Source organism: Balaenoptera acutorostrata, unplaced genomic scaffold (assembly GCF_949987535.1).
Source record: "Balaenoptera acutorostrata unplaced genomic scaffold, mBalAcu1.1 scaffold_61, whole genome shotgun sequence".
NCBI classification, from domain to species: Eukaryota; Metazoa; Chordata; class Mammalia; order Artiodactyla; family Balaenopteridae; genus Balaenoptera; species Balaenoptera acutorostrata.
Genome location: NW_026646471.1, coordinates 858605 through 884473, shown reverse-complemented (window position 1 = coordinate 884473; position 25869 = coordinate 858605). Strand labels below are relative to the sequence as shown.

General features: G+C 41.9%; 1 protein-coding gene across 1 annotated transcript in view; it reads left to right on the top strand.

The window, feature by feature from the left end:
- FMN2 (formin 2) overlaps positions 1-25869 on the top strand; it is a 340034-nt gene that overhangs the window by 113701 nt on the left and 200464 nt on the right. The window contains exons 5-6 of the mRNA XM_057539598.1: positions 18959-20544; positions 22082-22226. Of these exons, the coding sequence (XP_057395581.1) occupies positions 18959-20544; positions 22082-22226 (1731 nt within the window). The remainder of the gene's footprint in view (positions 1-18958; positions 20545-22081; positions 22227-25869) is intronic.

Here is a 25869-nt window from a genome sequence, read left to right as displayed (position 1 = left end):
CAGTCTCAGTCCCTTCTGATCTGCCCTCCACAGCCCTCCAGAGCTCTCCTTCTAGGAGCCAAATATACTCATGCCTGCTCTCTGCTCATGGTGTTTGAGAGATGAGTCAGACCCCCGGGTGATATGCAAGTCTTTCCCTTGCCATCCTCTGCCTTTAGCCTCATCACCCACTATTTCCTACGTGTTTGGTTTCTTACAGCCTTAAAATGACACCCTTGTTTTCTAGGCATTAGCATCCTTCATAACTGTCTTTGATATCTTTTCCTTCTCACTCCTACTGCCACCTTTTAATTCACTGAATTCCTATTTCTTAATCTAAACTCATGTCAAACTTCACTCCCTCTTAGACACGTCCCCAGAGAGGCCTCCATCTAGAGACCCCTTTTGATACCTCCGCTCTGGGACCCTATACTTACCTTGCATTTCCATAATTGTTGTTTTACACATGTCTCATAGACAGTTGACCTCCTTAAAGCTAAGACTCTCCTTATTCTACTTGTCCCTCCAATATCTAACATAGCACCTGACATTTTTGGGCAGATCAGAAAATGTTTGATGAATGAAGAAATATATCAGGGACCACACTGACTAGAGCAGAGGTGCTGGTTGGGGAGTCATAGAAACCCTGCTTCTGTTCACCCCATAGTGACTGAGGATTGGGCTTTGGACCAGTTTTCCTGGGCACAAATCCCTGCTACCCCACTGTTACCTGAGGAACCTCAGCAATGTATTATATTCTCCGTGCCTTAATTTCCTCTTCTACGAAATGGGGATAATGATAACTCTGGTCTCATAGGGTTTTGTGCGATTTAAATGCATTAATTTTTATAAAGTGTTTAGAAGAGCTCCTGGCACACAGTAGGGCACTGCAAATGTTAGCTGTTGCCTTGTCATTATTGTCGTTATGTCTGGGCAATACTTTGGCTTCCAAAGTCACTGTCTTGATGTAGTGTTGATCCTCATTATTTATAGATTCTGTGTTTGCAAACCTGACAACCAGCTAGAATTTATTTACAGTGCCCAGACCACTGCTTGCAGGGCTTTCCCTTCATTTGCAGACACTTGCATACACCCCTGAGCCACTCCACCAGACTTGCTGTGAGCTCTGTTCTTTAGAAGTTTAATGACCTTAGAGGCTAGTTGCGTGTTGGCTCAGAGGGTGGTTAGAAGGTGAGACATTTATCCATGGATCATCACTGAAGGGAAACTGAGATAAGACTGTTTTTCTTCCTTGCACTAATTGGGAGAGTTGAGGAATATTTTGCTTTAGAGTTAGTGCAGGACCTTGCCGCGACTCAGGTAACGAGAGAGAGCATTCAGAAGATGTGAGGGAACCAAAAAGGTTGTTTATTTCCATTTTTTCTGACCCCTTTCCCAGACATGTTGTTTATTACTTCCACTCTGGTTATACACTAATGATGGTGACTGTACCTTCCCATCAATGAGATGATCAATCAGTGCCATAGACGTCAGAAGTTACACTGCCGATGATGATTTCTAGCTGAACTCTGCCCCCCCTGCACCCCATATTTCTCATCTATGCAACGAAGGGTTTGGAAGACACTTGTCATTTCCATTCCAGTTCAGAAATATTCCATTTTCAGTAATTCCTTATCTTTTTCATTGTAAGGATTGCAGAGATGCTATTTTAGCTCTCTGTGTGACACTCTTCTTTTCCATAATATGTTCTGCTTTAAGGAGTCCGAGGTGAGTTATTTAACAGTCACCGTATGTTCTGATATTTCCTTATTTCTTGAAATTTCTTTTCAAACTTGAAATTCCATTTCAAACTTGAAATCGATAGCACTTTACTTCTGTGCATAATATTATCGATTTAAAATCTAGGTTTCTTTTCCTATAACATTATGTACAGCATGTGTTGTCTTATTGTAAATCTGGAATCTCGTTGGCTTTCTCCAAAGCCATAGAATGTTTTAGAATTTAGAGCATGAGACAGAGAATTTGTAGGCTTCTGTGAAGAGCAGAATTTAAATTTTACAGATGTCTAGAGGTATCCTAACTTGCTAGTAATGTGACCTTAGGATTTAGCAGAACTTGAAAATTTGAATATTGTAGAAAATGAATTGCATATCTCATATTAACATTTATAGAATAAACTCTCATGGTGTTAACTTACCAATAAGTGGTTTTATATTCTAGCCTCTGAAAGTATCTTGCTTACACAGTAAACATAATAAAGTTTCAAAGATGAGCAAATTAACTTTTCAGCAAAAGCTTTCCTTGGACATATCTTGGCTTTCTTTTTCACAGTTTTAGCCTTAATACAGTAATGTTTCTTTTTCTGCGAATAAGATAATCTTGTATTTTGAAAAATACTTTTGTGAACATACTATTTTTAACGACAACTTGTCTTTTGTGACATGTAAGTATTCAAACAGTTTATAAGAACTAACCAACACCACCCACATATAAGATTATACAGAAATGGAAGAATTTTGGCTGACTTATAGTATATAATTGTTCGGCCAAAGAGGGTGGCAGACTCTACCACTTGTAACGATTTAGAGGTTTGAAGCAATATTTTAAAATATAAATAATCTCAAAATTGGTGGTATATAAAATATATTACTGTGTTGACTAAAATAGATTTGTTATCTTTCCTCCATTTATAAGGATTCACTCACAGATTCTGTACAGAATTGAAAACGTCACTTTTTTCCTTTTCTCTTTTAATTTCTTTTCTTTCTTTCTTTTTTTTTTTTTTTTGGCTGTGCCATGCAGCATGTGGGATCACAGTTCCCTGACCAGGGATCGAACCCTTGCCCCTTTCAGTGGAACCGCGGAGTCCTGACCACTGGAGTTCCCCCCTTCTCTCCCTTTAAAACTTTAATTTTTAGTGAGAACCTGATTTAGGATCAGTCTCTCCTCCTTTTCTTCTTCTTCCCCCTCTTCCTTTTCATGGCTTTTAAGTTTTATACATTCTTTTATTATACCTAAACCTATGATGAAAAATAGCTGGCTGAGGTAATAGCATTTAAGAATTAAGTTTGGCAGACTCACAGACATAGAGAACAGACCTGGGGTTGCCAAGGTAGGGGTGGGGGAGAGATGGAGTGCGAGGTTGGGGTCAGCAGATGCAAACTATTACATGGAGAATTGATAAACAACAAGGACCAACTGTACAGCACAGGGAACTATATTCAATATCCTGTGATAAACTATAATGGAAAAGAACATAAAAAAGAATGTATATATATGTATAACTGAGTCACTTTGCTCTACAGCAGAATTAACACAACATTGTAAATCAACTATGGTTCAATTTAAAAAAAAAAAGAAGTTTGAGAGAGAATGTGTAAGATGGTAGAGTAGAAAGGCCCTAAGCTCACCTCCTCTCCCTGCAGTTCACCCTGCAGACATAGACGCTGGTGGCAGCTGTTTGCGGAGCTTGTTCTACCACATGGACATGGACGCTGGTGCTGGCAAGGGCCATTTTGGCTCCAGTGCTGGGACATCTCAGGCTAAGTAACTGACTGGGCATGGACAGAGCCCCATCCAACAGCAGACAGGCTGCCTTAAGAACCCTTGAGCCCATAGCTGCCTCTGGACCCAGTTCCACTCACCAGAGTGCAGACACCAGCTGTAAGAAAACCACAGCACTGCAGTCTGGACTGGCCATCCCACTAGAGAGGAGGCCCTGTCCAGTAGCAGGCCAACACAAGTGTCAAGAAAACTCGGGACCCACAGAAATCTTTGTCAGGAACTGGTGCCATCCACCAGTGATGTGACACCTGCTCTAGGACCCCTGGTGCCCAGCAACCAGAACTCAGGACCTGGTTCTGCCCACCAGTAGGTTGGTACTTGCCCTAGAACCTGACTTCACCCACCAGTGGGTGGGCAACAGCCCTGGTATCACCTGGACCCTGAATCCACCCACCAGAGAGCCAGCACTAGCCCCAGGCTTCCCTGGGGTTCTGCAGTCAGCTGCCTCGTGACCTACTTCTGCCAACCAGTGGCCAGCAGCCTCTGCACAAGCCACACCAGGTAACTAAATAGACTGGGAGCCACCAGGCCTACTGGACCACCCACATAGTCAGCCTGCCACAACAGAAAGACCCAGACAGACATCATAGGGGGGACTCCTAGAGCATATGGCTCTGCTGATGAGAGGGGAGTGTGCTGCTGGAACTCTGTCTCTCACAAAAAGCCCCTTCTTTAAGGTTGGGAAACATACCCACCAGACCCATAAAAATAAAAACAGCAAGTTAGACAAAATGAGGTGACAGGGGAAAATGTTCCAGATGAAGGGACTAAATAAAACCTCAGAAGAAGAACTGAGTGAAGTGGAGATAGGAAATCTACCTAGGAAAGAGTTCTAGGTAATGACTGTAAAGATGATCAAAGAACTTGGGAGAAGAATGGATGCACAGAGTGAGAAGTTAGAAGTTTTTAACAAAGAGTCAGAAAATATAAAGAACAACTAAACAGATGCAGAATACAATAAGTGAAATGTAAAATATATTAGAAGGAATCAATAGTAAAGTAAATGATACAGAGGAATCGATCAGCAAGCTGGAAGACAGAGCAGTGGAAATTGCTGATGCTGAACAGAAAAAAGAAAAAGAATGAAAAGAAATGAGGACAGTTTAAGACACCTCTGGGACAACATCAAGCATACTAATATTTGCACTGTAGGGGTGCCAGAAGGAGAAGAGAGAAGAGAAAGGGGCTGAGAACATAACTGAAGGCGTAATAGCTGAAAACTTCCCTAACCTAGGAAAAGGAACCAGTTGCCAAGTGCAGGAAGTGCAGAGTCCTATAGAGGACTAAGCCAAAGAGGAACACACCAAGGCATATTGTAATTAAATTGGCAAAAACAAAAGACAAAGAGAGAATATTAAACTCAGCAAAGGGGAAAGTGAATCCTGTGGGAGCGGCCAAGATGGTGGAGTAAAAGAACCCTAAGCTCACCTCCTCTCATGAGGACACCAAAATCACTAAAATCTGCAGAACAACCATCATTGAAAAAGTCTGAAACCTACCAGAAAAGATCTCTACAACTAAAGACATAAAGAAGGAAGCACAACAAAACTGGTAGGAGGGTTGGAGTTGTGATATAATCAAATCTGATACTCTCTGGGTGGGTGACCCACAAACTGGGGAATAATTATATTACAGAGGTTTTCCCACAGGAGTGAGAGTTCTGAGCTCCATGTCAGGCCCCCAGTGTGGGGGTCTGACACTGGGAAGAGGAGCCCCCAGAGCATTTGGCTTTGAAGGCCAGTGGGGCTTGGTCGCAGGAGTTCCACGGGACTGGGGAAAACAGAGACTTCACTCTTACAGGGCGCACACAAAATCTCACACACACCAGGAACAAGGGCAAAAGCCACAATTTCATAGGAGCCTGGGACAGACCTACCTGCTGGTCTTGGAGGGTCTCCTGGGGAGGGAGGGGTGTCTCTGGCTCACTTTGGGGACAAGGACACTGGTGGTGGACGTGTCAGGGAGCATTTACCTGTGCGAGCTCTCCTGGAGGCTGACATATTGTCATCAAGGCCTGGCCCCACCCAAGAGCCTGTAGGCGCCAGTGCTTGGACACCTCTGGCCGAACAAGTAACTGGGGGGAGGGACACAGCCCCACCCATAGGCAGGCAGGCTAGAGACACAGCCACCTCTAGACACATCCTAGGCATGACCCTGCCCACCAGAGGATCAAGACCCAGCTCCACCCACTGGTGAGCAGGCACCAGCCCCTCACACCACGAAGCCTGCACAAGCCTCTAGACCAGCCTCACCTACCAGGGGGCAGACACCAGAAGCAAGAAAACTATGGTCCTGCAGCCTGCAGATAGAATCCGCATATGCAGGCCAGATACTACCCTGGGACCAGCTGGCCCTTGGCCCTTGCGTGACGAGAGGAGAGTTGACTCCTGGGATGCATAGGGTGTCTCCTACAGAGGGTCACTTCTCCAAGGTCAAGAAATGTAAACGACCTACCACATACGTAAAAATACAAATAGCAATTTAGACACAATGAGGTGACAGAGGAATATGTTTCAGACGAAGGAACAAGATAAAACCCCAGAAGAAGAAATAAGTGACATGGAGATAGGCAATGCATCTGAGAAATAGTTCAGGGTAATGATTGTAAAGATGATCAAAGAACTCGGGAGGAGAATGGATGTACAGAGTGAAAATTAGAAGTTTTTTTTTTTTTTTAAACAAAGAATTAGAAAATATAAAAGCAGCAAGGGAAAAGGAACAAATAACATACAAGGGAATTGTCATAAGGCTACCAGTTGACTTTTCAGAAGAAACTGTGAAGGCCAGAAGTCAGGGGCATGATGTATTTAAAGTGATGAAGGGGAAGAGCCTACAACCAAGAATATTCTACCCATCAAGGTTCTCTTTCAGGTATTTGATTGAGAAATTGAAAGCATCACAGACAAGCAAGAGCTAAAAGAGTTCAGCACCACCAAAACACCTTTACAACAAATATTAAAGGAACTTCTCTAAGTGAGAAAGAAAAGACGACAACTAGAAATATGAAAATTATGAAAGGAAAAAGTTCATCAGTAAAGGCAAACATATAGTAAAGATAGGAAGTCATCCACACAGCTAGTAGGAATATTAGAAGACAAAAGTAGTAAAATCATCCATATCCACAATAAGCAGTTAAGTGATACACAAAACAATTAAATGTAAAATATATCAAAAACAGTAATCAGGAGGCTAGGAGAGTACAAATGCAGGGTTTGTATTTTTTATTTGTTTACTTATTTTTAAAAACTTATTTATTTATTTTTGGCTGTGTTGGGTCTTCGTTACTACATGCAGGCTTTCTCTAGTTGTGGTGAGTGGGGGCTACTCTTCATTGAGGTGTGCAGGCTTCTCATTGTGGTGGCTTCTCTTGTTGCAGAGCATGGGCTCTAGGCCCGCAGGGTTCAGTAGTTGTGGCTCACAGGCTTAGTTGCTCCGTGGCATGTGGGATCTTCCCAGACCAGGGGTCGAACCCGTATCCCCTGCATTGGCAGATGGATTTGTAACCACTGCACCACCAGGGAAGCCCCAAATGCAGGGTTTTTAAAACGTGCTTGAAATTAAGAGATCAGTAAACTTATAACAATCATATATATATATATATATAAATAGATATATATAGTCTTGTATATATGCTGCCGATAAGAGACTCACTTCAGATCTAAGGAGACATAGACTGAAAATGAGGGGATGGAAAAATGTATTCCATGCAAATGGATTGAAAAGAAAGCCAGGGTAGCAATACTTATATCAGAAAAAAAAAAAAAAGACTTTACAATAAAGACTGTTAAAAGAGACAAAGAAGGATATTACATTATGATCAAGGGATCAATCCAAGAAGAAGATATAAGAATTGTAAATATATATGCACCCAACATAGGAGCACCTAAATACATAATGCAAGTATTAACAGACATGAAGGGAGAAATCAACAATAACACAGTAATAAAGGCAGTTCTAAGAGAGATGTTTATAGCGATAGAAGTTTATTTCATCAAACAAGAAAAATCTTAGATAAAACACCTAACCTTATACCTTAAGGAGCTAGAAAAAGAAGAACAAACAAAACCCAAATTTAGTTGAAGGAAAGAAATCATAAAGATCAGAGCAGAAATAAATGAAAGAGAGAGTAAAAGAAGAATAGAAAAGATCAATGAAAAGAGTAGCTGGTTCTTTGAAAAGATATTTTAAAAATTGATACAGCTTTGACCACACTCATCAAGAAACAAAGAGAGAGGGCCCAAATCAATAAAATCCAAAATGAAAAAGGAAAACTTACAGCTGACACCACAGAAATACAGAGGATCATAAGAGACTACTAAAAGCAACTATACACAATAAAATGGACAACATATAAGAAATGGACAAATTCTTAGAAAGGTACAATCTGTCAAGTTGGAACTGGGAAGAAATAGAAGATATGAACAGACCAATTACCAATAATGAAGTTGCATCAGTAATTAAAAAACAAAAACAAAATAACAACTTCCAACAAACAAAAGACCAGATGGCATCACAGGTGGATTCTACCAAAGATTCACAGAAGAGTTAACACCTAACCTTTTCAAAATAGTCCAAAAAAAAATTGCAGAGGAAGCAATGCTTCTGAACTCATTCTATGAGGCCAGCATAACCCTGATACCAAAACCAGACAAAGATATCACAAAAAAAGAACATTACAGGCCAATATCACTGATGAACATGGATGCAAAAGTCCTCCTCAAAATATTAGCAAACTGAATCCAACAATACATCAAAAAGATCATACACCATGATCAAGTGGGATTTATTCCAGGGATGCAAGGATGATTCAGTATCCTCAACTCAGTCAATGTGATATACCACATTAACAAATTGAAGAATAAAAACATATGATTGTCTCAAGAGATGTAGAAAAAGGTTTTGACAAAGTTCAACATCCATATATGACACAAACTCTCCAGAAAGTGGGTATAAAGTGAACATACCTGAATAAAATAAAAGCCTTATGTGAGAAGCCCACAGCTAACATCATACTCAGTGGTGGAAAGCTGAAAGTATTTCCTCTAAGATCAGGGACAAGACAAGGATGCCCACTCTCACCACTTTTATTCAACATACTATTGGAAGTCCTAGCCACAGCAATCAGACAAGAAAAAGAAATAAAAGGAATCCAGATTGGAAAGGAAGAAGTAAAACTCTCAATGTTTGCAAATGATATGATACCATACATAGGAGATTCTAAAGACACCGCTGGAAAACTACTAGAGCTCATCAATAAATTTGGTAAAGCTGAAGGATATAAAATTACTATAAACAAATCTGTCACCTTTCTATACACCTCAATAAACTATCAGAAAGAGAAACTGAGGAAACATTCCCATTTGCCATCAAATTAAAAAGAATAAAATGCCTAGGAATAAACCGACTTAAGGAGGTAAAAGGCCTGTACTTGGAAAACTATAAGACACTGGTGAACGAAATTGAGGATGACACAGACAGATGGAAAGATATACTATGTTCATGAACTGGAAGGATTAACGTTTTTTTAAAAAAAATTATTTATTTATTTATTTATGGCTGTGTTGGGTCTTCATTTCTGTGCGAGGGCTTTCTCTACTTGCGGCAAGCGGGGGCCACTCTTCATCGCGGTGCGCGGGCCTCTCACTATCGCAGCCTCTCTTGTTGCGGACGGAGCACAGGCTCCAGACGCGCAGGCTCAGCAACTGTGGCTCACGGGCCTAGTCGCTCCGTGGCATGTGGGATCTTCCCAGACCAGGGCTCGAACCCGTGTCCCCTGCATTGGCAGGCAGACTCTCAACCACTGCGCCACCAGGGAAGCCCCAGGATTAACGTTTTTAAAATGACCATACTACCCAAGGCAATCCACAGATTCAATGCAATCCCTATGAAAATATCAAGGGTGTTTATCACAGAGCTAGAACAAATAATTTAAAAAATTTTATGGAAACACAAAAGACTCCAAATAGGCAAAACAATTTTGACAAAGAAGAACAGAACTAGAGGAATCAGGCTCCCTGACGTTAGACTATACTGCAAAGTTACAGTAATCAAAACAATATTGTACTCACAATATTCATTGCAGCTCTATTTACGATAGCCAGGACATGGAAGCAACCTAAGTGTCTATCAACAGATGAATGGATAAAGAAGATGTGGCACATATGTACAATGGACTATTAGCCATAAAAAGAAACGAAATTGAGTTATTTGTAGTGAGGTGGATGGACCTAGAGTCTGTCATACAGAGTGAAGTAAGTCAGAAAGAGAAAAATAAATACTGTATGCTAATACATATATATGGATCTAAAAAAAAAAAACGGTTCTGAAGAACCTAGGGGCAGGACAGGAATAAAGATGCAGACATAGAGAATGGACTTGAGGACACAGGGAGGGGTAAGGGTAAGCTGGGACAAAGTGAGAGAGTGGCATGGACTTATATATACTCCCAAATGTGAAATAGATAGCTAATAGGAAGAGCTGCATAGCACAGGGAGATCAGCTCAGTGCTCTGTGACCACCTAGAGGGGTGGGATAGGGAGGGTGGGAGGGAGGGAGATGCAAGTGATAAGAGATATGGGAACATATGTATATGTATAACTGTTTCACTTAGTTATAAAGCAGAAACTAACACACCATTGTAAAGCAATTATACTCCAATAAAGATGTTAAAAAACCCCAAAACAAACAAAACAAAACAATATGGTACTGACACAAAAACAGACACACAGATCCATGGAACAGAATAGAGAGTCCAGAAATAAACCTGAGCTTATATTGTCAAATTCATCTACAGCAAAGGAGGCAAGAGTATACAATGGAGAAGACAGTTTCTTCAATAAGTGATGCTGGGAAAACTGGACAACTACATGTAAAAGAATGAAATTAGAATATTCTCTAACACTGTACACAAAAATAAACTCAAAATGGATTAAAGGCCTAAATATCAATGTAAGACCAGAAACCATAAAACTCCTAGAAGAAAAGATAGGCAGAACACTCTTTGACACAAATGATAGCAATAGTTTTTTGGATCTGTCTCCTAAAGCAAAAGAAATAAAAACCAACATAAACAGATGGGACCTAATTAATCTGAAAAGCTTTTGCATGGCAAAGGAAACCATTGACAAAATGAAAAGACAACCTACTGAATGGGAGAAAATATTTGCAAATTATGTGACTGATACGGGGCTAATATACAGAATACATAAATAGCTCATACAACTCAACATTAAAAAACAAAACCCCTGGGACTTCCCTGGTGGTCTAGTGACTAAGACTCTGTGCTCCCAGTGCAGGGGTCCTGGGATTGATCCCTGGTCAGGGAACTAGATCCCACATACATGCTTCAACTAAAGATCCCACATGCCACAACGAAGTTCCTGCATGCTGCAACTAAGACCCACTGCAGCCTAAATAAATAAATAAATATTAAAAAGAAAACAAAAACGCCAATTTAAAAATAGGCAAAAGACCTGAATAGGCTTTCTTCTAAAGATGACCTACAGATGGCCAACAGGCACATGAAAAGATACTCAACATCATTAGTCCTCAGAGAAATGAAAATCAAAACCACAATGAGACATCACCTCACACCTGTCAGAAAGGCTGTCATCAAAAAGAACACAATGACAGAATATATATATATGTATATATAACTGAGTCACTTTGCTGTGCAGAAGAAATTAACACGTTGTAAATAAGTATACTTCAATAAAATTTTTGAAAAACTAATAAAAAAAGAAAATGTAAAAAGAGAAGGAACACAATAACAAATGTTGGTGAGAATGTGGAGAAAACAGACCCCACATACACTGTTGGTGGGAATGTTAATTGGTGCAGACACTATGGAAAACAGTATGGAGGTTTCTCAGAAAAACTAAAACCTACCATGTGACCCAGAAATTTCACTCCTGGGTATTTATCTGAAGAAAAAGAAAAAAAGAAAACACTAATTCGAAAAGATACATGCAGCCCAATGTTCGTAGCAGCATTATTTATAATTGCCAAGATATGGAAGCAACCTAGGTTTCCATCAAGAGATGAATGGATAAAGAAGATGTGGTATATTTATACAATGGAATATTACTCAGCTACAAAAAAAAAAAGAAATTCTGGAAAAACCCGAATGAACTTTTTGGCCAACCCAGTAGTTTGTGTCGTCTTTGTATTAACATCTTAATTATTCCTCCACAGTAGATGAAGAGAGGGGAAGGTAGTAGGTGTCCATGCCGTGGATGGTGGCTCCTCGTGTTGGCCTCTGTTGGGGTCATCTGTGAAAAGCCCTGGAAGCTCTGGAGAAGCAGTTCAGAGCACAGGGACCCTGCCCCCTCCCCTCTCGTTCCAGCCTTAAGGGAGCAGTTGAGCCTGTGTAAGCAGGTGTGTGATCCTGAGCTTTAGTCAGCTGGAGTCTGTCCCCCCTTCCCTCCTACCTCCTGTCCCTGCTTTCCTCCTTTTTCTCTACCCATTCCTCTCTTGTTTTTTCTTCTTACTCACCTGTTATTGGTAATCAATTTACCCAGAGGGCTTCCCCCTTTTCTATTCCCAAAACACTTTTTCCTGAAAGTGTCCCCTTGGGAGAGGAAGACACTGTGTGGTTGTGAGGGTGACCCACACAGGGGCACAGTTGCTTTCAGCCATCTTCATAAATTGTGGTGACCAAAGGCATCCCTTTCTGAAATGCCTTGGATAAAATATTTGAATTGTAGTAACGTGATGTAAGTTGTGTACATGCACCTAAGATATATGAATATGCCCATATGGATATCAGAAATATTTCCCATGATCTTACTGGGGACTCTTATAGAGATTTTTAAAAAAAATTATTATTAACATCTTATATTAGGAAGTACCTTTGTCATTGAACCAATATCAATACATTATTATTACCTAAAGTTCATACTTGATTCAGATTCCCTTAGTTTTTTTTTTTTTAATAATAATAGCTAACATTTATTGGGTGTTCATAATACACTACCCACTGTGCTAAGTAACTTACAGGCTTTATCTCATTCGTCACAACCATCAGAGATAAGGCACCATTATTATCTCCACTTCAAGGAAGGGAGATTTGATATTGGAAGGTTATGTAATTCTTTTTTTCTTTTTTTTTTATGCAGCAGGTTCTTATTAGTCATCCATTTTATACACATCAGTGTATATATGTCAATCCCAAGCGCCCAACTCATCACACCCCCACCCCCACCCGCACATGGCTTTCCCCCCTTAGTGTCCATACGTTTGTTCTCTACATCTGTGTCTCAACTTCTGCCCTGAAAACCGGTTCATCTGTACCATTTTTCTAGGTTCCACATATATGTGTTAATATACAATATTTGTTTTTCTCTTTCTGACTTACTTCACTCTGTATGACAGTCTCTAGATCCATCCACGTCTCAACAAATGACCCAATTTCGTTCCTTTTTATGGCTGAGTAGTATTCCATTGTATATATGTACCACAACTTCTTTATCCATTCGTCTGTCGATGGGCATTTAGGTTGCTTCCATGACCTGGCTATTGTAAATACTGCTGCAACGAACATTGGGGTGCATGTGTCTTTTTGAATTGTGGTTTTCTCTGGGTATATGACCTGTAGTGGGATTGCTGGGTCATATGGTAATTCTATTTTTAGTTTTGTAAGGAACCTCCATACTGTTCTCCATAGTGGCTGTATCAGTTTACATTCCCACCAACAGTGCAAGAGGGTTCCCTTTTCTCCACACCCTCTCCAGCACTTGTTGTTTGTAGATTTTCTGATGATGCCCATTCTAACTGGTGTGAGGTGATACCTCATTGTAGTTTTGATTTGCATTTCTCTAATAATTAGTGATATTGAGCAGCTTTTCATGTACTTCTTGGCCATCTTTATGTCTTCCTTGGAGAAATGTCTATTTAGGTCTTCTGCCCATTTTTGGATTGGGTTGTTTGTTTTTTTAAAATCGAAGTGCATGAGCTGTTTATATATTTTGGAGATTAATCCTTTGTCCGATGATTCGTTTGCAACTATTTTCTCCCATTCTGAGGATTTTCTTTTCGTCTGGTTTATGGTTTTCTTTGCTGTGCAAAAGCTTTTAAGTTTCATTAAGTCCCATTTGTTTATTTTGGTTTTTATTTCTATTACTCTAGGAAGTGGATCAAAAAATATTGTGCTGTGATTTATGTCAAAGAGTGTTCTTCCTATGTTTTCCTCTAAGAGTTTTACAGTGTCCGGTCTTACATTTAGGTCTCTAATCCATTTTGAGTTTATTTTTGTGTATGGTGTTAGGGAGTGTTCTAATTTCATTCTTTTATATGTAGCTGTCCAGTTTTCCCAGCACCACTTATTGAAGAGACTGTCTTTTCTCCATTGTATATCCTTGCCTCCTTTGTCATAGATTAGTTGACCATAGGTGCGTGGGTTTGTCTCTGGGCTTTCTATCTTGTTCCACTGATCTATGTTTCTGTTTTTGTGCCAGTACCATATTGTCTTGATTATTGTAGCTTTGTAGTATAGTCTGAAGTCAGGGAGTCTGGTTCCTCCAGCGCCGTTTTTTCCCCTCAAGACTGCTTTGACTATTCGGGGTCTTTTGTGTCTCCATACAAATTTTAAGACTTTTTGTTCTAGTTCCATAAAAAATGTCATTGGTAATTTGATGGGGATTGCATTCAATCTGTAGATTGCTTTGGGTAGTATAGTCATTTTCACAATATTGATTCTTCCAATCCAAGAACATGGTATATCTCTCCATCTGTTGGTATCATCTTTAATTTCTTTCATCAGTGTCTTACAGTTTTCTGCATACAGGTCTTTTGTCTCCCTAGGTAGGTTTATTCCTAGGTATTTTATTCTTTTTGTTGCAGTGGTAAATGGGAGTGTTTCCTTAATTTCTCTTTCAGATATTTCATCATTAGTGTATAGGAATGCAAGAGATTTCTGCGCATTAATTTTGTATCCTGCAACTTTACCAAATTCATTGATTAGCTCTAGTAGTTTTCTGGTGACATCTTTAGGATTCTCTATGTATAGTATCATGTCATCTGCAAACAGTGACAGTTTTACGTCTTCTTTTCCACTTTGTATTCCTTTTATTTCTTTTTCTTCTCTGATTGCCATGACTAGGACTTCCAAAACTATGTTGAATAATAGTGGTGAGAGTGGACATCCTTGTCTTGTTCATGATCTTAGAGGAAATGCTTTCAGTTTTTCATCATTGAGAATGATGCTTTCTGTGGGTTTGTCATATATGGCCTTTATTATGTTGAGGTAGGTTCCCTCTATGCCCACTTTCTGGAGAGTTTTTATCATAAATGGGTGTTGAATTTTGTCAAAAGCGTTTTCTGCATCTATTGAGATGATCATATGGTTTTTATTCTTCAGTTTGTCAATAGGGTGTATCACATTGATTGATTTGCGTATACTGAAGAATCCTTGCATCCCTGGGATAAATCCCACTTGATCATGGTGTATGATCCTTCTCATGTGTTGTTGGATTCTGTTTGGTAGTATTTTGTTGAGCATTTTTGCATCTATATTCATCAGTGATATTGGTCTGTAATTTTCTTTTTTTATAGTATCTTTGTCTGATTTTGGTATCAGGGTGATGGTGACCTCATAGAATGAGTATGGGAGTGTTCTTTCCTCCATAGTTTTTTAGAAGAATTTGAGAAGGATGGGTTTTAGCTCTTCTCTAAATGTTTGATAGAATTCACCTGTGAAGCCAATCTGGTCCTGGACTTTTGTTTTCTGGAAAATTTTTAATCAGAGTTTCAATTTCATTATGTGTGATTGGTCTGTTCATATTTTCTATTTCTTCCTGGTTCAGTCTTGGAAGGTTATACCTTTCTCAGAATTTGTCCATTTCTTCCCGGTTGTCCATTTTATTGGCATAGAGTTCCTTGTAGTAGTCTCTTAGGATGCTTTGTATTTCTGCAGTGTCTGTTGTTACTTCTCCTTTTTCATTTCTAATTTTATTGATTTGAGCCCTCTCCCTCTTTTTCTTTATGAGTCTGGCTAATGGTTTGTCAATTTTGTTTATTTTCTCAAAGCAGCAGCTTTTAGTTTTATTGATGTTTGCTATTGTTTTCTTTGTTTCTATTTCATTTATTTCTGCTCTGATCTTTATGATTTCTTTTCTTCTGCTAACTTTGGGTTTTGTTTGTTCTTCTTTCTCTAGTTCCTTTAGGTGTAAGGTTAGATTGTTTATTTGAGATTTTTCTTGTTTCTTGAGGGAGGCTTGTATAGCTATAAACTTCCCTCTTAGAACTGCTTTTGCTGCATCCCATAGGTTTTGGATCATTGTGTTTTCATTGTCATTTGTTTCTAGGTATTTTTTGATTTCTTCAGTGATCTATTGCTTATTTGGTAACGTATTGTTTAGCCTCCATGTGTTTGTGTTTTTTACGTTTTTTCCCCTGTAATTTATTTCTAATCTCATAGCATTGTGGTCAGAAAAGATGCTTGATATTATTTCAATTTTCTTAAATTTACTGCGGCTTGATTTGTGACCCAAGGTGTGATCTACCCCGGAGAATATTCCGTGCGCACTTGAGAAGAAAGTGTAATCTGCTGTTTTGGGATGGAATGTCCTATAAATATCAATTAAATCTATCAGGTCTATTGTGTCATTTAAAGCTTTTGTTTGCTTATTTATTTTCATTTTGAATGATCTGTCCATTGGTGTAAGTGAGGTGTTAAAGTCCCCCACTGTTATTGTGTTACTGTCGATTTCCTCTTTTACAGCTGTTAGCAGTTGCCTTATGTATTGAGGTGCTCCTATGTTGGGTGCATATATATTTATAATTGTTATATCTTCTTGGATTGATCCCTTGATCAATATGTAGTGTCCTTCCTTGTCTCTTGTAACATTCTTTATTTTAAAGTCTACTTTATCTGATATGAGTATTGCTACTCCAGCTTTCTTTTCATTTCCATTTACATGGAATATCTTTTTCTACCCCCTCACTTTTAGTCTGTATGTGTCCCTAGATGTGAAGTGGGTGTCTTGTAGACAGCATATATATGGGTCTTGTTTTTGTATCCATTCAGCAAGCCTGTGTCTTTTGGTTGGAGCATTTAATCCATTCACGTTTAAGGTAATTATCATTATGTATGTTCCTATGACCTTTTTCTTTATCGTTTTGGGTTTGTTTTTGTAGGCCTTTTTCTTCTCTTGTGTTTCCCACTTAGAGAAGTTCCTTTAGCATTTGTTGTAGAGCTGGTTTGGTGGTGCTGAATTCTCTTAGCTTTTGCTTGTCTGTAAAGCTTTTGATTTCTCCATCAAATCTGAATGAGATCCTTGCTGGGTAGAGTAATCTTGGTTGTAGTTTCTTCACTTTCTTCACTTTAAGTATATGAGTATAAAATACCTACTCTCTTCTGGCTTGTAGAGTTTCTGCTGAGAAATCAGCTGTTAACCTTATGGGAGTTCCCTTGTATGTTATTTGTCATTTTTCCCTTGATGCTTTCAATAATTTTTCTTTGTCTTTAATTTTTGCCAATTTGATTACTATGTGTCTCGGAGTGTTTCTCCTTGGGTTTATCCTGTATGGGACTCTCTGCGCTTCCTGGACTTGGGTGGCTATTTCCTTTCCCATGTTAGGGAAGTTTTCGACTATAATCTCTTCAAATTTTTCTCAGGTCCTTCCTCTCTCTCCTCCTTCTGGGATCCCTATAATGCGAATGTTGTTGCATTTAATGTTGTTCCAGGGGTCTCTTAGGCTGTCTTCATTTCTTTTCATTCTTTTTTCTTTATTCTGTTCTACAGCAGTGAATTCCACCATTCTGTCTTCCTGGTCACTTATCAGTTCTTCTGCCTCAGTTATTCTGCTACTGATTCCTTCTAGTGTAGTTTTCATTTCAGTTATTGTATTGTTCATTTCTGTTTGTTTGTTCTTTAATTCTTCTAGTTCTTTGTTAAATATTTCTTGCATCTTCTCAATCTTTGCCTCCATTGTTTTTCCGAGATCCTGGATCATCTTCACTATCATTATTCTGAATTTTTTTCTGGAAGGTTTCCTATTTCCACTTCATTTAGTTGTTTTTCTGGGGTTTTTTCTTGTTCCTGCATCTGGTACACAGCCCTCTGCCTTTTCATCTTTTCTACCTTTCTGTGAATGTGATTTTTGTTCCACAGGCTGTATGATTGTAGTTCTTCTTGCTTCTGCTGTGTGTTCTCTGGTGGATGAGGCTCTCTAAGAGGCTTGTGCAGGTTTTCTGATGAGAGGGACTGGTGGTGGGTATAGCTGACTGTTGCTCTGATGGGCAGAGCTCAGTAAAACTTTAATCCTCTTGACTGCTGATGGGTGGGTCTGGGTTCCCTCCCTGTTGGTTGTTTGGCCTGAGGCAACCCAACACTGGAGTCTACCTGAGCTCTTTGTTGGAGCTAATGGCACACTCTGGGAGGGCTAATGTCAAGGAGTACTTCCCAGAACTTCTGCTGCCAGTGTCCCCATCCCCACGGTAAGCCACAGCCAGCCCCCGCCTCCGCAGGAGACCCTCCATCACCAGCAGGTAGGTCTGGTTCAGTCTCCTATGGGGTCACTGCTCCTTCCCCTGGGTTCCGATGTGCACACTACTTTGTGTGTGCCCTCCAAGAGTGGAGTCTCTGTTTCTCCCAGTCCTGTCAAAGTCCTGCAATCAAATCCCACTAGCCTTCAAAGTCTGATTCTCTAGGAATTCCTCCTCCCATTGTCAGACCCCCATGTTGGGAAGCCTGACGTGGGGCTCAGAACCTTCACTCCAGTGGGTGGACTTCTGTGTTATAAGTGTTCTCCAATCTGTGACTCTCCCACCCAGCAGTTATGGGATTTGATTTTATTGTGATTGCACCCCTCCTACTGTCTCACTGTGGCTTGTCCTTTGTCTTTGCATGTGGGGTGTATTTTTTGGTGAGTTCCAGTGTCTTCCTGTCGATGATTGTCCAGCAGCTAGTTTTGATTCTGGTGTTCGCACAAGAAGGAGTGAAAGCACGTCCTACTCTGCCATCTCGGTTCAGGCTCCCAAGTTTGCCTTCCCTGCTCACATATTGTAGCTCTCTTTGGGACACTTTCCCACCCCTTAGAGATTACCTTTTAAAGGTTGTGATTAACTTTAAAACTGAGGATTAAAAATGTCTTTAGGGAACGTCCTAATAACAGATGTTACTGGACAGGAAGACAGTAGCCTATGGTGACATTAAGTGGGTCTGTCACTCAGCCTCTTCTTCCCTCTTCTCACCGGTCTGCCAGTCTTCCATGGTTTCATTCGAAGATTAGACAGGGGCCTTAGGACTTCATGGTCATGTGTGTAAACCAGTTTGAAATCCGAGGATGGAAAAGAAGGGACAAGTGGAAGTGGTAATAGTGTCTTTCTATGGAGGGAGCATTTAGAATTATTATAACAAACAAATACATTTTGCTTAATTTTGTAAGACTAGTTTTTGGTATTTTGAGTATTCCTTATTTTATATTTAACTGTGATGTCTCTGTTGCCCCTCAGGAAGTTTGTGACATGAAATCTGAGGGTCAGGCCACTGTCATTCAGCAGCTGGAGCAGACCATTGAGGATTTGAGGACCAAAATAGCTGAGCTAGAGAAGCAGTACCCAGCCACAGACATGGAGGTTGCCGCCTCCGGAGACGCGTGTCTGAGAGCTCTCAGGTTGGGAGAAAAGGATGTAGGGCCTCAAAGGATTTTACAGGCAAAGTCAATCCAGACGTCCCCGACAGAGGAGGGTGGGACGCTGACTCGTCCTCCCACGGGCGCCCTGCCTGAGGCCGCGAATGGAGACTCAGCCGGGCTGTCCTCACCTCCCGGACCTCAGACCAAATTCTGTGCAGAGATTTCTTTGGTCGTGTCTCCAAGGCGAATATCAGTTCAGCTCGACGCACATCCATCCCTGCAGGCTCCACCACCCACATCGCTGACCTGGTCTGACGGTCAAGGACAGGCGAGCTCACAGCCTTTCCATCCTTCTTTTCACACGGAGTTTGAAACCAGCCACGAGCACTCTGCTTTCCCCTCCTCTGAAAACAGCCGTGACATCCCCACTGCGTTGCCTCTGTCTCCCACGTTTTCCCACCAGATGCCTGGTCTGGGCACCGTGGCTCCTCCACGGCCCCCGCCCCATGTCACGCCTGAGCCTGCACTGCTCACCCCACTGTGCCCCTCACCTCCTCCTCTGCCCGGTCCAGAGATGCTGCAACCCCCTCCCCTACCTTTGCCTGATGAGGGAATTCCTCCCGCCCCCCCTCTTCCCGGTGTGGGAATTCCTCCCGCCCCCCCTCTTCCCGCAGTGGGAATTCCTCCCGCCCCACCTCTTCCTGGTGTGGGAATTCCTCCCGCCCCCCCTCTTCCCGGCACGGGAATTCCTCCCGCCCCCCCTCTTCCCGGCATGGGAATTCCTCCCACCCCCCCTCTTCCCACAGTGGGAATTCCTCCCGCCCCCCCTCTTCCTGGCATGGGAGTTCCTCCCGCCCCCCCTCTTCCTGGCGTGGGAATTCCTCCCGCCCCACCTCTTCCCAGTGTGGGAATTCCTCCCGCCCCACCTCTTCCCGCAGTAGGAATTCCTCCCGCTCCCCCTCTTCCTGGTATGGGAATTCCTCCCGCCCCCCCTCTTCCCAGGGTAGGAATTCCTCCTGCTCCCCCTCTTCCCGGCGTGGGAATTCCTCCCGCCCCCCCTCTTCCCAGTGAAGGAATTCCTCCTGCTCCCCCTCTTCCCAGTGAAGGAATTCCTCCCGCTCCCCCTCTTCCCAGTGAAGGAATTCCTCCCGCCCCTCCTCCTCCTTTGCCAGGTGTGAGGGTTCCGCCTCCTCTAGCCCCTCCCCCTCCTCCCCCTCCTGGAACAGGTTTCCCCCCACCCCCCCCACCCCCTCTGCTTCCTGGATCCGGCCTTCCTCTCCCACCACAAGCTGGGAGTACCACTTCACCAACACTGCAGGCATGTGGATTTCTTCCTCCACCGTTGCCAGCTGGCTTGTTTGGATTCGGGTTGAACCAGGACAGAGGCAGCAGGAAGCAGCCAATAGAGCCTTGTCGGCCGATGAAGCCTCTGTATTGGACGAGAATTCAACTGCACAGTAAAAGGTAACATGAACACGGGCTCATCTTTGCACAATATTGTCAATACGAGGGAAGCATTTTCCTTTAAAACTCAGGAGAAAAATGAGTAAAAATAAAATAAATAAAAATAAAACTTGCCTGTAGATGATTATATCAATATTTGGTGAAGCAATTTTAGACTTTTTTCCAGAAGTATCAAAGGGATAAAACAAATGACATGAATCAATGTACAGATTTCTGTCTATGTAGTTTTTGATTGACTTTTATAGATAGAGGGATATATTTTTCTTAGCATACATGCTCTGTTGCCTCATTGCAGAACCTCACTCTGATAAATAGCTTATAAAAGTAAATCAAATCCTTAGACAGACTGACTCTTGAGGATGTTTTCTGCATCCTTTTGAAGGCACGGTCTTGTTTTACTATTCAGAAATGTGCTACACAGAAATACACACATCCACACCCCATGTGTGAAATGATTTAGTTCTGAGCATTTCATGGCACTTCTGCAGATGATATGCAACACTGTGAGGTCATAAAATCACAAACTTATATGATTTTTATAAAAGATATGATATTTGTAAAAGAATGCCTCCCAGCAGGTACGCTGCTGGTGTATTACTTATCCATGGATGGTCCATAACCTGGTTCCCCAACCCCTGGGATGGTACTGGGACATGGCTGTGGAATGTGCCAGTGGGAGAAAAAACATGCCCTTTAAATTTCACTGGACTTCCTTGTCCCAAGTTCTCGTGACTCTTTGAATTTGTGTGTGTGTGTGTGTGTGTGTGTGTGTGTGTGTGTATGTGATGTGGCACAGATTTAGAAATAGGATATATACCAGGTTCATTTTCATTTCTTATATTAATTTTCTCTTCACTGAATCATAGTGGGAGAAGAACCTATCTATTTTGACTACTTCTGACTTTGCAGCTCATGCTCTGAGTAATTTGCTGGGTTACTTCTATGTGCCAAGGCATCATTTCCAAATGTGCCCCAAACTCATTTTATCCATATGTAGTATATAAAGTTCTTTTTGTTTTGCTTTATTTGAATGGATCTCCCCTTTTTAGGTGGTACTACATGACTCCACAGTCACTGAAGAGTAAGGTGACATGCAGTGATGGGCAGCGGTGGGGAGACAAAGGTGCCTCTGTGGGCATGAAGTGATTTATTTTCAACCCACAAATAACCCACAAAGCTGATGGGTCAGGTTGGGTTTGTGAGATATCAGACATTTCCTGCCTTGAGAGCCATACAGAGAGGGGTTCTTTTATGTTTTTATATAGCGACTTGATGACTGAGAATTCCTGGAAATGATTCTTTCCAGGCAAATGTCTCATTCTGTATTGATGCTGTTTCTCATCATGTTGATTAAGCAAATGGTGATTGTACAGAAAAGAGCATCTTCCCCCCTATCTCCCTCCATCCTCCACTGCCTGCCGTCCTCTCCCTGTTCCTCTGACGCCTCTGTCCTCCCCGTCCCCATCTGTCCCTGCTCACTATAATGTCCTGCAGTTTGGTTTGATGGCTCTCTCATGGGTCTTCTGCTTAACTTTAGAGACTCCAGTACTTCACTTATTTGGGAAAAAATTGAAGAGCCATCCATAGATTGTCATGAATTTGAGAAATTATTTTCTAAAACTACTGTAAAGGAAAGGAAGAAACCGATTTCTGACACCATCACAAAGACCAAGGCTAAACAAGTGAGTACTCATGTGTTTTCTGAAATTGGACAGTGTTTTGGGCATAAGTATGAACTTTCATTAGAGAAAAACATTGACATTGTTTTCTGGACTGTGTACCCTCCACAGTCTGTAAGCAGGTAGCAGAGGTTAGCATTTTAGAACATGAACTTAAGTAAGACTTTCCCAGATAGAACAACAAATAATCATCTCCACCAAGTGATCATGTTCTGACTACTTTATTTGTAGCTTCATGATACATATTTCCAAAATTTCAGCAATTGCTTGTTTACAGAATTAGTTGTCTAGAAACAAACTGTCACTTGATTGAAATCCATATTAGTGCTAGTATGAATGGAAAGAAAGGTAAGAGTGAGCAAAGGAAAGCAAGCAAGAAATCCAGTCCTTAGTAACCAATCATGTGTTTGGTATTTTGTTGCTATTGTAATACCTGAGTGGATGACCTGCAGAACCCAGCTAAATAGTCACCTTGTACTTGACACAGGGAAGAGACTCTTGTATCCAGTTCCAACATCTCCATTCTGTGTCAGCACCTTTGATCTATCCTGTGACACCTGAGTCCTAAAGAGAAGGAAGAGTACATTTGGAGGAAAACATTTTCATGCAATGTTTTTCCACTGATCCACCCAGTGGCCTTGATCGTGAAATGATTTTGTAAATTTTTCTCAAGACGGCCATTCAGGAAAGTGTAGTAAAGTCTTAGAACAATGAGCCCAGAAGGAAGGTATTGCTGTTGGTGCCCATCCTTCACCCTGAAGCAGGGGGATGGTGGGCAGCTCCGTCTTTTTGGGTGAAAGAAATAGAGAGAAATGAGGCCTGAAGCTGGCACAGCTTCCCCAGGCGAGTGGGAACTAAGGGGTGATGTGATTCTGTGAACTTTTGCTACTGACCTGGAAGTTGTAGTTAGAAGTCTGACCCAGAGATATTTCCATCCATATTTATTTCGAAGCAGACAGCTGCCCCCAGATGGGTGCTGTGGAATCCAGACGGGAGGGGTGGGTTTGAATGGAACCTCTAGCTGAGCTGGGGGCAGCCTCACCACAGGTATCTCTATTAATCTGACGATGATGCAAACCCAAATGTGATGCAGTTGCATTTTTCAGAACCATTTATGATGACACAGCTGGTTGCTGGTGACTTTAGATCAGAAAAGGCACTGAATAAATATTTGTTTAACAAATAAGCCAGCTGGCTGGAGGAGGAGGGCTTTATACATATCAGTGGCTATACCCAGTAATGATTAAAAGCCAGAAAATAACTCATCTCATAATAAGCAATATCGCCAAGGTGGCTTTGTCAATGGAATAAAGGTAAATGGAAAACCACGTTTTTCTGGCAGAGGTAAATGTTCTAAACGGCATGTTTGCACATAGTACATGTAGGCTGAATCATCACACCTCTTCCCATGGACTGTATCAGAAATGGAAAAGCTGTCTGGGTGGGGAATATGGGCGGTGAGCACAGAGGCCAGATAGAGCAAGGCAGCGGGGTTGTCTCATGATGAAGGGCAGAGGTGATGTGGACGTCACTAGTCTAGGGATGAAATTCTCCAGAACGCCAAGCACGCCCTCCATATCTCGTCACCACTTTTTTTCTGTTAAGTGAACAGAGATGAGGAAGCTGCCGCATGTTACCTGCAAGTACAGGATTTCATGATTTTTTTGATGTAGCGTTCAGTTTTTAAGCCTACTGAAATAAGATTTCTGTCCAAATCATGAAGACTTCAGACTCAGCTAGCTGGCATGAGATGGGCCCCTTGCACATGACCATCATGTGCAGCATCATGTCTGCACAGTGGCCTCACCCTGTCGTGAGCCCATCAATAAACTGTGGGTATGAGCCTTTGCCAGTGCTGTCATTTGCACCCGTTGGTGGTGACACAGCTATTGACCTGCAGCTTGAAGAGGGTTTTTGGACCAGTCTCCATCCTGACTCCTGATGAGCTTGTCAGCATATCCTTGGCCAGGGTCTTGTACTCAGCTCTGCTATACAGGTTTGTTTTGGGAGGGATAAGGTAATTTTTCCAGTATGTTGGTAAGAGAAAAATCTGCTACAAAGTGTTAGATGGCTGAAGAAAGCCAGTTTTATTTAACTCTGCTGTATTTGGAAGAAAAATTTACCCATTCCAACTACTTGAGACATGTAAAATTTCGTTTAAGGAAAACGTATTTTCCATATGCATGCAAGCACACTGAGCCCTGAGCAACACGGACTTGGGGCACCAACCTCCGTGCAGTCCAAGATCTCTGTACAAATTATAATCAGCCTTTCGTATTCAGGGTCCCCCCATATCCGAGGTTCCACGTCCATGGACAAAACCACCCTCAGCTCGTGTAGTGCTGCAGTATTTACTACTGAAAAGACTCTGTGTGTCAGCGGACCTGCACAGTCCAATCCATTGACCTGTGGTTGCCCTTGTTATAGGTGGACACTGATTTCGAGTGAGACTGATTGCCGTTGATGCTATAGCCTGTGTTTATGGAGGTTTTTCTAGCCACTCTTGTCAAACACGGTGGAAGCCAAGAGATCTGGTTTCTCCAAATACTTTAAAATATCTGGATAATATTTCTGTGATCTGTCCTCTTCTTGAAAGTAAGTCTGCGGCTGGACGCCCTGGTCTTTAGTAGCTCTCTCTGGAGATATGTCTTCTGTGTGACCACAGAGGTCCCCCACCTGGACAGCTTGTTCTATGGCATAAAGAGAAGGGGCTGCTCTCTGGACTCTGGAGCCGCTGCAGTGAGGCATGTCTGGTGTCTCTCAGCCCTTTGTCCTCCGGGGAACCCAACACAGAGCTTTCCTTATTTTTTCATGGAACCTGTATTTAAGTTGTGTGCCTACGTCTTAGCTCACTGATCTTCATTGTGAGGTTATGAAAGCATAAGGAGATTCGCTGAGAAGGTATAGTTTTATCAAACTATGATTTTACGTAGTTCTCCTTTAGCAAATGAGCGTGATGCTTATAGGTCAGAATTAAATATCGAGCTGCTCACTCGGTGAAACAACAACCCTGTCGCCCACGGAATCAAGAGGAAGATGAGGTCCCTGTTTGAAACATGACACACACACGCACCTGCCAATTTTTAAGGAACGTCCCAGAGCGAGTACGTGGTGACCCATGTCCTGCATCTCACAGGCGAGTTCAGTACCTGTGAATGTTGAGAGCGACCCTAAGTCACCTCAGGATCTTCATGTCCAAGGAAAGATTAAATTAACCCAAGCTTATGAGCAGGGAAGTGGGAGAATTTACACTGGAGTGATCTTGACAGTAGGAATTCCCTGACAAAGAGGTTTCTAGTTAATCCAGTGTCAGATGAGGTCCGAGCAGAGATACTTTGGGAAACAGCAGTAGCAGCAGCAGCTTCAGCAGTAGTACTAGTACCAGCGGGGATCATGGCAGCAGCCCCGGATGCCACGGAGCCTGCAGGCACGTGGTCCTTGTCTGCGCAGCCCCAAGCTGGCTCATCCTACCCCCTAATCCTGTGAGGGGGACCCCGTACCCCTGGTCCACAGCACCCAAAGCTGAGATGCAGGCACTATCTCACGCTCCCAGCACAGTGAGGGGCAGAGCTCGGGTGCAGACCCAGCCGTTTGGCTGCAGAGCCTGTGTTCCTCATCATTAGCCATAGGTGTGGATGTGAAATAT